General features: G+C 48.0%; 1 protein-coding gene across 5 annotated transcripts; it reads left to right on the forward strand.

Moving 5' to 3' along the window:
- Positions 1 to 382: 382 nt before the first annotated feature.
- On the forward strand, positions 383 to 11624 carry LOC144145604 (uncharacterized). 5 transcript variants are annotated; one of them, XM_077677274.1, is made up of 8 exons: positions 383 to 1174; positions 4510 to 4629; positions 5205 to 5270; positions 5518 to 5562; positions 7907 to 7981; positions 8594 to 8706; positions 10774 to 11110; positions 11491 to 11624. In XM_077677274.1, exons 1-7 carry the CDS (start codon positions 824 to 826, stop codon positions 10778 to 10780), a joined length of 777 nt encoding a protein of 258 aa, XP_077533400.1. In that variant the 5' UTR covers positions 383 to 823; the 3' UTR covers positions 10781 to 11110; positions 11491 to 11624. The 5 variants fall into 5 exon arrangements, with proteins under 5 accessions (XP_077533400.1, XP_077533399.1, XP_077533398.1 ...); XM_077677273.1 differs by lacking the exon at positions 383 to 1174 and adding an exon at positions 1748 to 2431 and having other exon boundaries at positions 11481 to 11624; XM_077677272.1 differs by lacking the exon at positions 383 to 1174 and adding an exon at positions 1748 to 2431.
- Positions 11625 to 13904: the final 2280 nt, after the last annotated feature.

Below are 13904 nucleotides of genomic sequence, written 5' to 3' on the forward strand. Positions count from 1 at the left end.
CATTTCTGATATTTCTGCCGATTTCTCAGTGCCCGGATAATCGAGAAACGGCTGCAAAAAAAAAAAAAAAAAAGAGAGAAAACGATTGCAGTTGTTGCTCTGGGGACAGAGGCGCCGCACTGTTTGCATGGGAATTTTCCCGAGCAAAGATGCTTGCCTCTCAAAATCACCCGAAACATGACTTTGTAAATGGGAAAACACCAGGAAAAAAGAAAAAGATGCCACCCACGCTTTTCTCTTTATTATTGGCTCAAATAAACCTAGACCACTGCGCCACTACGACAGCAGCAACAGCAGCTCGTACGAACTTTTGGAAATACCCACCTGTCACCGCTGTTACCACGGCTACAGTGGCCTATTCTAGCCACTGTCCCACGGCTGCTGAACTACACACAGTAAAGTTGCCCGGAGCCCCAAATAGGTGAACGCCAGCAGCTTAGCTACGAGGCAGGAAAACAGGTCGCAAATGTGTGCTCGGCTGCAACCCGTACCTTGGTTTTACGCTCTGCGCTACAAGCTTTTGACAAGTTTTACCTCCGGGAACTCTTCTCGTGCGCATACTTGACGTAACATTTTCCACAAGGGTTTCGCAGCCCCGACGAAGCGAAGCCTGAAGCGTCGTACATGCATGATCGTAAACCAAAACATGGATAAGTGGCAATTGTTAACAGCGCATCGGCGGGAGCGAAAAAGAGTATCTCGCAGCAGAGCGCTCGCGTAGCGAGATACTGCGCGCGTGGCCGGTGTGGCACCGATCAAGCTCGAGAGAAAACGGCGGACATGCGGCGGCGGTGCGGCCGGAGCGGCTGCACGTTACTTTGACATGGGTCGGCCACGCATCGTACGTACTCCCGAGGAGCAGGCCGCGTGCGATCAGCGACGCCGCGAGCAGGAGCGGGAACGAGCTCGTCGACGCCGTGCCGATGCTGCAGTCCGGGCACAAGAACGGGCGCGTGTAGCCGAGCGCAAGCAGCAACAGCGCACCGAGGACCCTGCAGCCTACCAAGCCGCGCTAAATCGCGACACGGAACGCAAGCGGCGATGGCGGGCCGATTCTGCCAAGAGGGAAACCGAGCTACTTCGGGAAGCGCAGCTCAAGCGACAACGGCGGGCAGAAGCCGCGGCAGTGCGGGCGGAGCAGCGTCAACACCGGCTGCACGTTACTCCGAAACGGGTAAAAACATCGGCCGCACGTTCCAGCTTCCCTGGTACCGCCTGTACCGAAGTGCCGAGTGCATGAGCGCATTGTTTAATTTTAGATGCGACTGCATCACAGAACAGGGTGACTGCATCTCATTCACTCGCCTTGACCCTCCATACAGCGTTGTTGTTGTTGTCAACGTTAATAGATACGTTCACAGATACATAGAAAGTTGGTTGTTGTTGTCCGTCCACACCCCTCCCCATTCTCGCCGCTCACCCCCTCTCCTCTCCCACGGCCGCTGGATGAGAGCGCCTTTCATCCAGCGGCCGTGCTCATTCTAATTAACAAAACTTGTTGCTGAGCTAGTTGGTACATAGTTCAAACAAAGTTAAATTTGTGCTCATTCTAGCCGTGCCTCTCCGCTCTGATAGCGAACGCTGAACGCTCTCGCCATAGAGTTTCATGACTCTCGCGAGGGGAGTTCACTCGGTTCACTCGCAGAACAGGGAGGATTTTGTTCACTCTACTTCCATTGCACTCTACGAGGGGCATTGGATTGGATTCGATTGGGTTGGCTTGGATGGGATTAAAGTGGATTGTGTTGCGTCATAGCCGCGCCACGTTGTGTAATAGCCGCGGTCGTTCCAGCCAGTTCCAGCACCGGCGTTCCGATTTCCATCGATGCGTTGAATGGAACCTAACAATTCTGCTAACGCCCGCGCAACCGTAACAAGCAACGATCACTGTGATAACAGGAATGCTAGCACCACTGAAGACAAGGCTGCGAAGCGGCGTGAACGTGATGCTGAACGCAAACGATTGAAGCGAGCAGCCGATTCCGAACTTCGTAAACGTGATAACGAACGCAAACGGTTGAAGCGAGCAGCCGATGCTGAACTTCGTCAACGTGAAGCCGCTGCCGTACGCGAGAAGCGAGCGGCCAATGCTGAACTTCGTCAGCGTGAAGCCGCTGCCGTACGCGAGAAGCGAGCGGCCGATCCTGAACTTCGTCAGCGTGAAGCCGCTGCCGCACGCGAGAAGCGAGCGGCCGACCCTGAACTTCGTCAACGTGAAGCCGCTGCTAAACGCCAACGCCGAGCTGCTGATCCAAGTACCGTTCGTCAGACCGAAGCCGCTGCTCAACGTAAACGGCGGGCAGCGAATCCTGATGCCGTTCGGCAGGCCGAAGCTGCGGCTAAACGCCGTCGCCGTCAACGCGACCGAACGGAAGCACCAAGTGAACCCCCAAGATGCGTCGCATCTCCACAGGGTTCCCCTCACGGGAAGGTGAGGTAATTTACTCGTCATCGCTATTCAGATTAAGCCCATATTATACCTGTCATTCTGTCATGTAATGCAGTACCATAGCCTCCTATAAAGGAGGCTATGGCAGTACAATTGGTACAATCACAGAACAGGGAGGATTGGTACAATCGCACTTGGCGATATTTGAACACCTGGCTTGGCGGCGCACTTTTCTGTTGTCGTCGTCTGCAGCGCGCCCATGGCCCCCAGCGCCAGTATGCGCCGCCGCCCGTTTCGACGTACGGCCGGTACCATGGAGGAAAACCTTTTCTTTCCTCCATGGCCGGTACCATGGAGGAAAGACCGTGGGTACACTTTGCCCACTTTGCCTTTAGTTTGCATGCTTTACCCATAGTACAGTTATAGTGAACTAGAATAGTACAGTGTACTAATAGAGTAGGCTTTACCTCTGTGTTAAAAAAAAAAACTAAATAAAAAAGTGATCACAAAGAACACTATTTTATTTGCTACAAAATAATTTTTTATATGAGCAACAAATTTTAGAATATGACAATTTGTGCAAATTATTGTATAAAACTATGGTTTTAGCATGATTTTAGCGACCGTGGTTCTGCTTCTACCACCCCCCGCCACTCCCGCCAACTAGTGGTCGTTCAAAAATTAGGCGTTCGCAAACAACGTGGTTCACGCATGGAGATCTGTGTGGAGATGGTACACGCATAGCCATGGGGAAGGAGAGCGAAATTGCTGCTCAGCGGCGCAGAAGAGCGGAGAAGCTTAACTCATCGGATCCCGAAGTAGTTGCCTGGCAATTAGCGGTTGAGCGTAGGAAGAACGAACAGAAGAGGGCTAAACGTGCTGCGGAGACACCGGAGCAAAGGGAGGAACGTCTAGCAAAGCGGCGTCGCAAGGAGGCTGAGCGGCGTGCGCGACCTAAAGTCCCTGCCCGACCATCGCAGCAGGAACAGCAACAACAAGACGCCGTCGATGACGTCAAGGCTCGCCGATTGATTGACTACACGGTGAACCTTAGCTTACGTTACGTATATCCTGGCATAGCCGAGTGAAGCCACTGCTAATTTTTAAAATGGTACTCGTCATCACTATTCAGTATAACCAGTATTATGCCTCTCATTCTCTCATGTATTGCAGTACAATCGTTCGTCGCACTTGACGATATTTGAACGCCGCTTTGCGTTTTAATCAATGAGCAGATGGCGGGCGCACTTTTCTATTGTCGTCTGCAGCGCCAGTATGCGCCTCTGCCCGTTTCGACATCAACCCGCCGCTACGGCCGGTACACTTTGCCTTTGCTACTGTACCTTTGCCAACTTTACCTGTTTTACCTCAGCGTTGCGAAAAACAAAAACTAAATAAAAATGTGACCACAAAGAACTAACAACTATTTATTTTACTTGCTACAAAAAATTTTTATACGAGTTGCAAATTTTAGAAAGTATAGCAACTTGTGCAAACTTTGGTTTCAGCAAACCCTGCTTCTACCAAACACTCCCCGCCACTCCCGCCAACTAGCGGTTGTTCAAAAATTAGGCGTTCACAAACTCACAAACTTTATTGGTCACGTAAGCTCGGCCAAGATTTGCCTGCCCGAGCGCTTTTATCTTTGAAAAGCGTGTTCCTATCACAGCCCCCTTTACCCCTATTGCTGCCCTATTCCTCTCATTCTGCAGTGTCAACTCTATAAAAGCTATTTCCTATCTCTATGAGAGTGGCACGTACCGCTGCTGTGGAGTCTGCAGCTTCTGATTCGTTGGCAGCTGCAATCTCGGTAGTGCACATGATAGTGAAGCGTGGCCGACCACGTGAGTACACCGCTGACGAAAGGAAGGAGCGAAGGAATGCAGCAAAGCGAGCGAAGAGGCAAGCGGCTCAATCCCTGCTCGTCGTCAATTCTCCGAATATGACGGAGCGAGCAACGTCTCTCCAATTTTCTCTCCAATTTTCAGTTCAAAAAATGGCACCCGATTTTTACCTCCCGATTCTAAAAAAATATAAAACCCGGAAACAAACAACTCTAATTATACAGGACATCTATGATTCGCACAATGTTGATTCTATTCTGTTTGCCACTTTTGCAGGCCCCCTGTTTGCACCACAGCTATGGGCAGCTTGTGGACCAGCTGTCGTGCGTGACCCCGATGATGCTACCATGCACCTGCAGCAAAGAACTTAATGGTACCAGCACATCCCAGCACGTGGTACGATGACAGTTTTCGTATCGGCGTGTTGTCTCTTGCATGCAGGTGGAAATGTGGAAGTTGGGGCAGCAACACCGCTTTTGCCTTTGCATGTGTTCAGTGTCTGTTTACTTCAAAGTTTGGAATGCTACGCAACATGCACATTGTTTGATCTCTTGCTGAGGGGGTGAAGTTCGCTACCAACGAAATTCCAGTTGCTAGCCAGGAAGTATCAGACACCCGTGGCCAGAGGATACCACGAGTGCTTCGTACTTGGTAGGCTTCATCAGGCTGACCTTTTATTCCAGCAATACAACCAGAAAGTAGAGGCGAGATAAAATCTGAACTGAAAAATAGCTTGTTAAGGATCCTAATGATAAGAGGTAATGGGCTGGCTGGCATTTTGTGCGAGTGTTGTTAGCTTCCTACCTGGAGCATTCCACACTATCAATACAGGTATTTTTAATAATTGCAAGCTCGTGAGCAGTCTTATAATCTGCCAAGTATTATGGAGAAGCCCCAAGGGCAATCAAGATACAACAGTAATGTCTGCGAACTCGATGGTTAAACTTGTTGCCAACTTTCTGTGTTTTCAGGACAGCGAGGTGGTTACCACCACCACTAAGACTGAGCCTGAAGAAAGTGCAGCATCAGACGAAGAGGTAAGCACACGTAATGTGCTTTACTTGCCTCAGGCAGTCGAGCATGGTAGCCAATGCAAGCTTCAAGCTTTTGAGAGAAAAACATTTGGCTCAAATTGTGGCCTTGGAATGCAAGGCTCACGCTTCTCGTCTTGCATTCTGAGAGACTCTTTCTTTTCTTTTTTTTTTTTTTTTAATTCTGTTTTGAGCCGTGATAACTCTACGTGTGTGTTGTCCGAAAGTGATTTTTCCTTGTGTGTGCTTTCAGTTCTTCGAAATGCCGTTGGCCGTTGAAATGGAAACTGGGGAAGGGGTAAGTCAACCCTACACTGCTTGAGCACAATGTGCACGTATCACTTATGTCAAAATCATTGGTTACTGCCCTAGCTTGCCCTTTTTCATTATTTTAGGTGGGAAAGGAATAGCATCGTTAAGCCCTTGTAGCCTCAAAAAAAAAATTTCATGGTTAATTTTTTTTGAGAAGGAGTATGTAAGACCGCAGACCGTGCCCGCTGGGGTACTGATAAATGCACGTGCCCCTCCTCAGTTTTCACATCAGTGAGCAGCAAATGACGTAGCATTGTCCTTCTTTGAGAGGGATCGTGATCCTGCTAGTTGGGAGAGATTTAGTACTTGCCCATCCACACACATGAAAAGCGGAGTGACTTTCACAAGTGGTATCTCGATCGCAGCGATTATTGCTCTCTTTCATTAGTGATGCACAGGTCAGGATGGTGATAATGACGCATCATCATGTTTGTACGAATGGAGATATTTCTCATTGGAGCCAAGCATTCGTCATATTCTATAATGCAGTGTTCTTCATTGAGAGCTTGCACTCTAGTGGCCTAAGCAAGGTTTGTAGGAAATGTGTACAGCAGCATAGTGCCTCAACAGTGTTCAGGCTGTTTTGGGCCTGAGTTGGTTACTGAGTAAAGCAGTAACCACATGGAGCGATTTTTGCGAGCGACGCGACGGAAATCCGCAATCGCTTGTGTCAATAGCTCGCCTAGACAACCACATGAGAGCGATCGCACGAGCAGCGGCGAAAAGCGATCCCAATATTGCGGCTCAGCGCCCAATACGATTATGGAAGTACAAATGGCCTCAAGGTTTTTTTGTGTGTGCATTTGTCACAAAAGCGGGAAATAAACGTATTTCAGTAAGCAGAGGGTCGTACTTTTCTAGAATGCACTGTTTAGCCGCTCGCTCTTTCTCCTCGTTCTTTCCCTAAGCCGGAAGTTGCGCCCCTTGTACGGCTCTCCTATTGGCTAGTCACTGAGGCCACTTGCAGGAGGTGAGCGACTCTTTGTGGCGACCCAGAACCAAGCGATTCGATGGACGATTCGGTTCGTGGCGAAAAGTAGTTCGTCACTATACTGTGTTACAACTCAAGAACGGCACCACATCATGTAGTGTATCACTCCGCCAAAGCGCCGGACCCGTGACGTCAGTGCGCACGCGTTTTGAAAGGGGTTTGCTATGAATGCGTGATATCATCTGCCTTGTATCATGCAGTTTGTTTGTCGTCACTGGAGTCGTTTATAAGCATATACAGTCCAAAAAATCACAGGAACGGCTCACGCCATGTTCAAAATATTCCCAGTAACGCCCTACTTGCGCCGCGCGGAGAAACATCCGGCTACGGTGATAAGGCACAGCGGCAACTTCCGGTGCCGTTCTTAAGTTGTCACCGAGTGTAGTCGCGTCGTTCCCAAATCGCTTGCAAAGTCGCTCCATGTGGTTAGCGCTTAAGAGATTGTACAAGGAGTCTGGTCGAGGCAGCACTGGGGGAGCTCGGGACATACATGCTGGCAGATTTTCGGTTTTTGTACGTCACCTTTGTTATAATTAGGGCAGCAAAGAAGCCGGTAGTAGTTTTTTTTTTTGAAGAGAACTTGTGTTCAGCTCTTTGAATTGGATTCCTGGCCTAACTGGTTCAGGCAGTGAGGTAGGCACCTCTAGAATTTGCCTGCTCAGTTGTCAGCATTGCACCACTTTTAAGTGCTCGTGTGTCCATTTAGTAGTGCCGTTGGTGTAACCAAATGAGCAGTCCATTGGCTTAGTGAATGCCAAGTGTAGTGGAGTATGAATGAAGGTGATAGCAAGAAGTGTGTGGGGAGGGAAATGGAGAAGGAAAGTGGCAATCAACGAAACAGCTCTGTGCATGTGGAGGTCTTCAGGTGGCGGCTAAGAGGTGACATTGGAGCCCTCTTTTTTGCTCGGAGCTGACCCGGAGCCAACCACGGTTACAACCACGACCAAACTGCGTTACAGTCGAATACGTTACAAGGAGGGCGTGTACTGGTTTGTGGGAGGCTGAGTGGACTTCGCTATTGTGGTATCGCAGAGCCCAGGAATTGTTGGTGGTACGCTGGCAGCGTATCTAAGTTTCATCCGATGGGGCAGCAGGAGATGAAAGAGAGGGAGGGCAGGAATGGAGGAGGAGGAGGCACAAGATTGATTTTTTGCAATTGCAGCACTGGCACTGAACTCTTGGCAATTGGCTCAGGAATTATATCAGCTGCAGTATAACCAGTTGGTGTGTAATTTAGCTGGTGCCTTCTTAGATGGGGATGTAATATTGCCGGTTGGTTTTATTGTACGTGCTGATAGGCTTACATTGATGTTTGTATTTTCCCCCCTTTTCTTCATAGCCCTGCAACCTGCCTGTTTCCATTAAGGAAGAACCCCTGGACATCCCAGCTGTGCCAACGGAAGATGCGGGGGAGGTAAGGATCGGCTATACATAGTGTGTCTATGGTGCTGTAAGAATAGCTATAGCGTATAGCTATATGTGTAAGCGTTGCTGTACGTCATTACATGTAGCTATAAGTATAGCAACATATTGAGCTAGGTGTAGTAGCTATACGTCATTGCTGTTTCACAGCAGCAGCTTAGAGCAATCAACTTTTAATTTAACATTAATTTAACCAACTGAGAGCAGCCAACTTTGAGGTTTTGATCCAATTGATGAGCATGGTTCAATCATCTTCCACATAGTGTAACGTGTATGTAGTAGGCCATATATTTGGTTGCACGTACCTTATTTCATCATCATTGTGTTCCTTTCAGTGTGTACTGCAGGAGGAAGGCCTCTCCCATAGATTTCCAATCACTCCTGTCCAAAGATGTCCACATGCATCGTTCATTATTCTTTATACATAAAAGCCATGTGCATGGTTTTGTGAAGCCGAGTAAAAAATTGTTTCATCGCGGGTTGTGAACAATGTGGTGAAATTTACAACTCCATCTTTGCAATTCCCTACGTTATGCATGCGAAAGTAATGTTGCAGAGCCCTGTTGTGACCCTTAATAACCTTGCTTGCGATGTTTGCTTTCAGGCGGATGAAATCCTTGGCGTCACGGGAATAGAAACTTTGGTTGTTGCTGCCCAGTGCCGGGCAAAGGGAGAAGCTGAGATTGGGTCCAGGACATCTGAAGAGGAGGCATGCAGGTGGGTTGTACAGTGCTACATTGGGTGGCGGGTAGCAATGTATGCTACGCTGCGGGACTACTGTGAGGGGGGGACATGTCACTGATTGTGTCTCGAAAAATAACCAGTGCCCCAAGATCAGCTACATGTGCCTTGCTTTGAGGGGCACGAAATTTTGATGTCAGTGGTAGCAGTTATTGGGCTACAAGTGTTCTGGATACACGACTATTCTCTCTTGAAGAGGGAGTGTGATGGATAGGTTCAAGTGGAACAAAACAAATGGTTACCTTGCATACTCTTGCGGAACAAAACAAATGGTTGTGTTGCGCCCAGGCTTGCACGTGGCGCTCGCAAAAAATTACCAAGAAAACAGTTCATCGGCGCCCACGCCTCAATGGGGTAGCACAAGACAGCTTGCGCTACAGGCGACCAGTTCACGAAGCCAGTTGCCGCCAGTGTTAGCTCGTGCTGACGCATTTCACTTTGGGAGAAATGTGAAAGCCTGTGGACAAAATGATCCGAGCCCGCCAGTCATGCATGAGGAAAATGACGGTAAACAGTCAAAACCTGATTTTAACGAAGTTGAGCGGAAGCGCGAATTATTCCGTTAAATTGAGAATTTTGGTAAATAGAGCTTGGCATTTCTTGGTCACTTAATTAATTCGGTACATTCGATTATGTACTGTAGTGGCATCCAGCAAGCTCATGCAGCATCACATTTGCGAAGCGCAAATTCCCCGAAAATAAAATTGCTGCCCGCACGTGTCGTGTGAAAAGAGACCACGAAAATTGTCGCCTGAACAAGAATGGCTGTGGGGGGACTACAAATATAATTCCCACCAAAGAAATTGGTGATCTTTGCTTGCGTGTACTTTGTAAGCAACAGCCGCACGGATTTCTCATAAATTTGTACTGCGTCCAAATGTACGTACGAATGCACGTATCCTCGTGCATTCTGGCAAACGTCCATAGCAGATCAAGGGCATCCATCTTTTGAACCAATGTCAGCAAGGACAGAGTTAAGAGCTCTGGGCCGGGGACTTCATGATCTTAAATGTCTTTGCAGCGTCTTGAGCCGCCATTTCCTCTTTCTTGGCGGGCTTCATGTCTGACACGCTCATCACTAGGTTTAGCGGTGTGCTTGCTTGCACAGGGCAGAAACATGGGAACTCAGAACGGTGGCGAACAAACAGTGCAAAACACGCTCTCAAAAATCCGACCGCTGAAGACCGAAGTAGATGATGATGACTATTATATTAATGGCCTCCCCTTGGAATTGGGGTGACGGCATGTGCCATATCGCCTACATTAGTCAATTAGTCTTTTAATTAAATTTAGTTATCCTACTCATATGTTTGGAACAGTGCTACTAGTGCTATATAGGCGAACGAAACTTTTTTTTTTTTAACCGCTGGTGCCATGTGGTGAATTCAACCCAAAATTGTAACTCCCGTTTTGCGCCGCACAGTTTCGTAAAAAGGGGACAAATGTGCTGTACAGTATTATCTTTGGCTCGCCACGAATCAATTTTGAGGCATTCTCTACAGAATAGACCAAAACATAACACTTTTTGAGCTGCATTTTTGAGAAAAGGTTCGTTAAACCGGAACAGATCATGATATTGGTTTCGTTATTTTAAGTTAGTCAAAGCATTGGGTTTTATGGGCATCTGAGGGGGGATTGGGATATCTTCTTTAAATCGAGACATCTGTTAAATCGGGTTTCGTTAAATCGAGTTTTTGACGGCAGATGGATATGACAATGACTACTACAGCCACAGTGAAAAGCAACGACGGAACACGTGAATAAACAATTTCAAACCTAATGCAATGCATGGTGGTGTGTGCTTCAGTGCTTACATAGAAAGAAATCCTCCAGCTTCGCTATGGTTCAAGCCCTGCGCGACTTAGAGCAAGTTTCACCAATTATTTTCTCTCTCCCAAAGTGTGAAACCAGGCCAGATACCTTAACGGTAAAGAAAACAAGTGAAGTTGGTGTTATGTTGCTACTGTGTGGCTGTACGAGAGAAGCGGAAGCAAAATTGTTTTTTTTTTTTTTTTTTTTTTTTTTTGCCTCCCTTCATTTCAGCTCATGACACCAGAATGTGCCAAAATGCTCAGTGCACTTCAGTGCATGAACACCAAAGCCGGCTGCTGTGAGGAAGACATGTAGGGGCTGTGAAACAAGAACACTTCACCTCAGTGAACTTATGTCTGTGATAAAGGCCAAGTTGTGGTGCTCAGGACAGAAAGGACCTCGAAGAATCTTGGGTCGAGACCCTCTTCTGGCGGACAAAGGGAACTGAATGGTGTTCGTGCACAACAATCTTGAAATCATCTGCAATCATCAAGATCTACGGGAGAAACGAGTGCTACCTGCTTCCTTCTGCAGGCACTGCCTCTTCCATTTGGGGAAGGGGATTGTGGTGAGTGTTCAAACAGCGTGCTCTGCAGCCATTGCCACAGTGCTACAGGTACTTCAAATTTCTCGTCCCCAGAAAGTCCGACTCTCGAGCGTCTGGTGTGGTTACACGGGTTGAAAGCTCCCCTAGCATGTGAGCTGCTGCCATGTCTCAAGCAGGACTGGCCATGCGATGCCTTCAAAAAAAGAGTCAATGGGACGGAAGGTCATTCAGAGAAAGTTGCATAAAGGCTCAACTGCCCTGAATTTGGCAGTTGAGCTGATATTTATCCAGAAGTGCCTTCATGAAAATTAGTCACACACCTGCTTCAATTTGCCATTGTTTACGGTGTGTGACCTTTCTTCTGACATCGTTTCGTTTTAGTTTGTTCCAGATTGTTCCAGATTGTGATGGGCAACTTTGCCAAGCAACTTCATATTTGGCACTCTTGGAACTAGTGCAACCTTGGAACAGATTTGACCATAGTCCAACTGTACCACTGCCAGCCACCTGTAAATAAAGTGCAAACCACACGTAACCATGCTGAAGCCACACCCGGTTTATTGAAATACTACCATATCGCTACCTTTGGATCTTTAATACCCACGAAATTTTTGTACTAGTGAGGCGCATTATCATTTTCACAGCTGCACCTGATGTGTGTAAAGGGCTGTGAAGTAATATAGACCACCTTTGGATCTTTAACACCCCCCCTCCCCCCCCCCACCCCCCCCCCCCCCCCCCAAATTCTCCTTCTCATGTTGCACATTCGTATTTTATCAGTGTACAAAAATGGCCACTGGGATCACGAATATCACGTGGACTTTGTGCTCAGTAGTGTAGCAGTGCCCTTGCTACCAGGTCACTGCAGTGGTCACGCACTCATTTGTGGTAAATAATGGCCTCATTCACTTGGAATGGGCCAGATCAGTAGCTAGCCATCAGCTATGTAATAATCTGACTGGCTCATCTGAACTGATGAATTTACTTCGGCAAAAACGCCCGTGTGTGCGAGATTTTGGCGCACGTTAAAGATCCCCAGGTGGTCAGAATTAATCCGGAGCCCTCCACTACGGCGCGCCTCGTCGCCTGCGTTGCGTCGGCGCGTTAAACCCTACAATCAATCAATGAATTTACTTCGGCTTCAATTTGGAATTCTACGACCATGACAACTGTGGCCTATACTATTCACGCCCAAGCAAATTCACTGGGACCCACACCTACATTAATGCTGGATCAGCTCTCCCGGTCTCACATGGACTTAGCCGCATGGACTTAGCATCACGCAGTTTCACATAAATCAGTCTTATGCAGTCTCACCTGGGCTCAAACTCGCTTATGATCACGCATACTCGAGATCGGGCAAGCTCAAACTTGCTCGGGATCACTTGGACTCAAACTCATGGTGCCATACTAGTTTCGCACTCAGGAGGACGGGGGGGGGGGGGGGGGGGGGGGGGGGGGGAGGAGAGAGAGAGAGAGAGAGAGAGAGAAAGCTGCCTTCGATGGAAAGGAAGCAGAAGGGTGGGAGTGCAATGCGACCACATTCATTTGAAATTCTCAAGACCTGCGGCCTGCTCCCTTGCGCAAAGACTGCGTCTTTCATTTGGGGCAGGTGTTCGGTGTTCATGGTGAGTATTCAAACAATACGATGTCCTGCCACGCTGCTTCAGACCTTCTGAACTTTGTCAGTCCCCACAAAACCTGAGCAGACACGGCTGATAACAATGGTACCAATTTTATGGCAAACTTCAAACAAATAACCAGAATATTAAAGAAACGAAGAAGCGGTGGCATCAACAGAATCTCGTTAGTGCGATTAACGGCTGCCACCTTAAGCCACCACCAAGAAACGACTGGGCGATTGTAGTTGAGCCTCCAGTTCTCTGTGGTTGTACCACTTGAACATTAACGTGCGCTTAACGCTGATAACTATGTATTTAGTGTTTTGCTATATTGCATCACTGCTGCTGCTACTGAGTCCCTGAACTGTGTAAGCAAAATTAGTCTTTTTTTTTTTTTTGCATTTGTGCTTTGTTTTTCGGGTAAAAAACGTCTTTCATGGCTTGCACAGAGTTGAATAAGTTACCAATGGCTAGTTGTTCTCAATTCAACAAAGTCTCATTTTGTGTTCAGGGCCCCTTCAAACTGCAGACATCTTCCGCAATTACCTCTTCCAAAAAAATCCCGGGCCACCTCCACTCACGTGAAATCTGGAGAGGGGCGAAGCATGCAGTGTATAAGTGTGTTCTTGGTGCCTTGGGGTTTTCGCCAACGGAGATGAAAGCGTTGGGGGGTGGAGGTATACAGCTTTGCTGTAAAAGGTCTCGTGTCTTTGAAGGACGCAGCTCTCTAGCGCGAGGCGTAAACGAGTGCCCCGGTGTTTCTTAGCACTCAATTACGTTCCAGTGGGAGGTGTAAACGAGCTTCCCGGTGTTTTACTACCGTGGCTACATGAGACGAATGATTATGACGACGACAAGAGACGCCAACAGCCCAAGCCCGTAAGGGGCTTCGCCCCTAAAAAGTGTGTTCGCTTTCAGTTGCTGCGTCGAGGATGCTTAGAGCCATCGTCTGCTATGCAAAGTGTGCATAGATGTAAAATTTATCAGTGGTAATGGAGTTTGCTGCAGTTAGGCTGAGTGCGGAGGATTAGTTCATCACCGTTGGTTTGCAGAAGTTGCCTCAACTGTAACCAGCCATGGCAAAACCTCTGTAGTACCCACCAGTGGGTGACAGCTGCTGGCAAAAAACAAACTATTTTGGCTTAAGCGATTAGTTTTAATGGATTCTAAGGACTTTTTTTTACAGGGATTGA

The sequence above is a fragment of the Haemaphysalis longicornis genome, unplaced genomic scaffold, assembly GCF_048455015.1.
Source record: "Haemaphysalis longicornis isolate Haplotype H1 unplaced genomic scaffold, Haemaphysalis longicornis Haplotype H1 scaffold_7, whole genome shotgun sequence".
NCBI lineage: Eukaryota > Metazoa > Arthropoda > Arachnida > Ixodida > Ixodidae > Haemaphysalis > Haemaphysalis longicornis.

Excerpts from the sequence above, each read along its gene's own strand:
- LOC144145604 (XM_077677273.1), top strand. The coding sequence starts at position 1,835 with ATGGAACCTAACAATTCTGCTAACGCCCGCGCAACCGTAACAAGCAAC. Across the intron at positions 2,432-4,509 it reads AGGGTTCCCCTCACGGGAAG|GCCCCCTGTTTGCACCACAG; the intron begins GTGAGGTAATTT and ends CCACTTTTGCAG. Across the intron at positions 5,563-7,906 it reads AAATGGAAACTGGGGAAGGG|CCCTGCAACCTGCCTGTTTC; the intron begins GTAAGTCAACCC and ends TTTTCTTCATAG.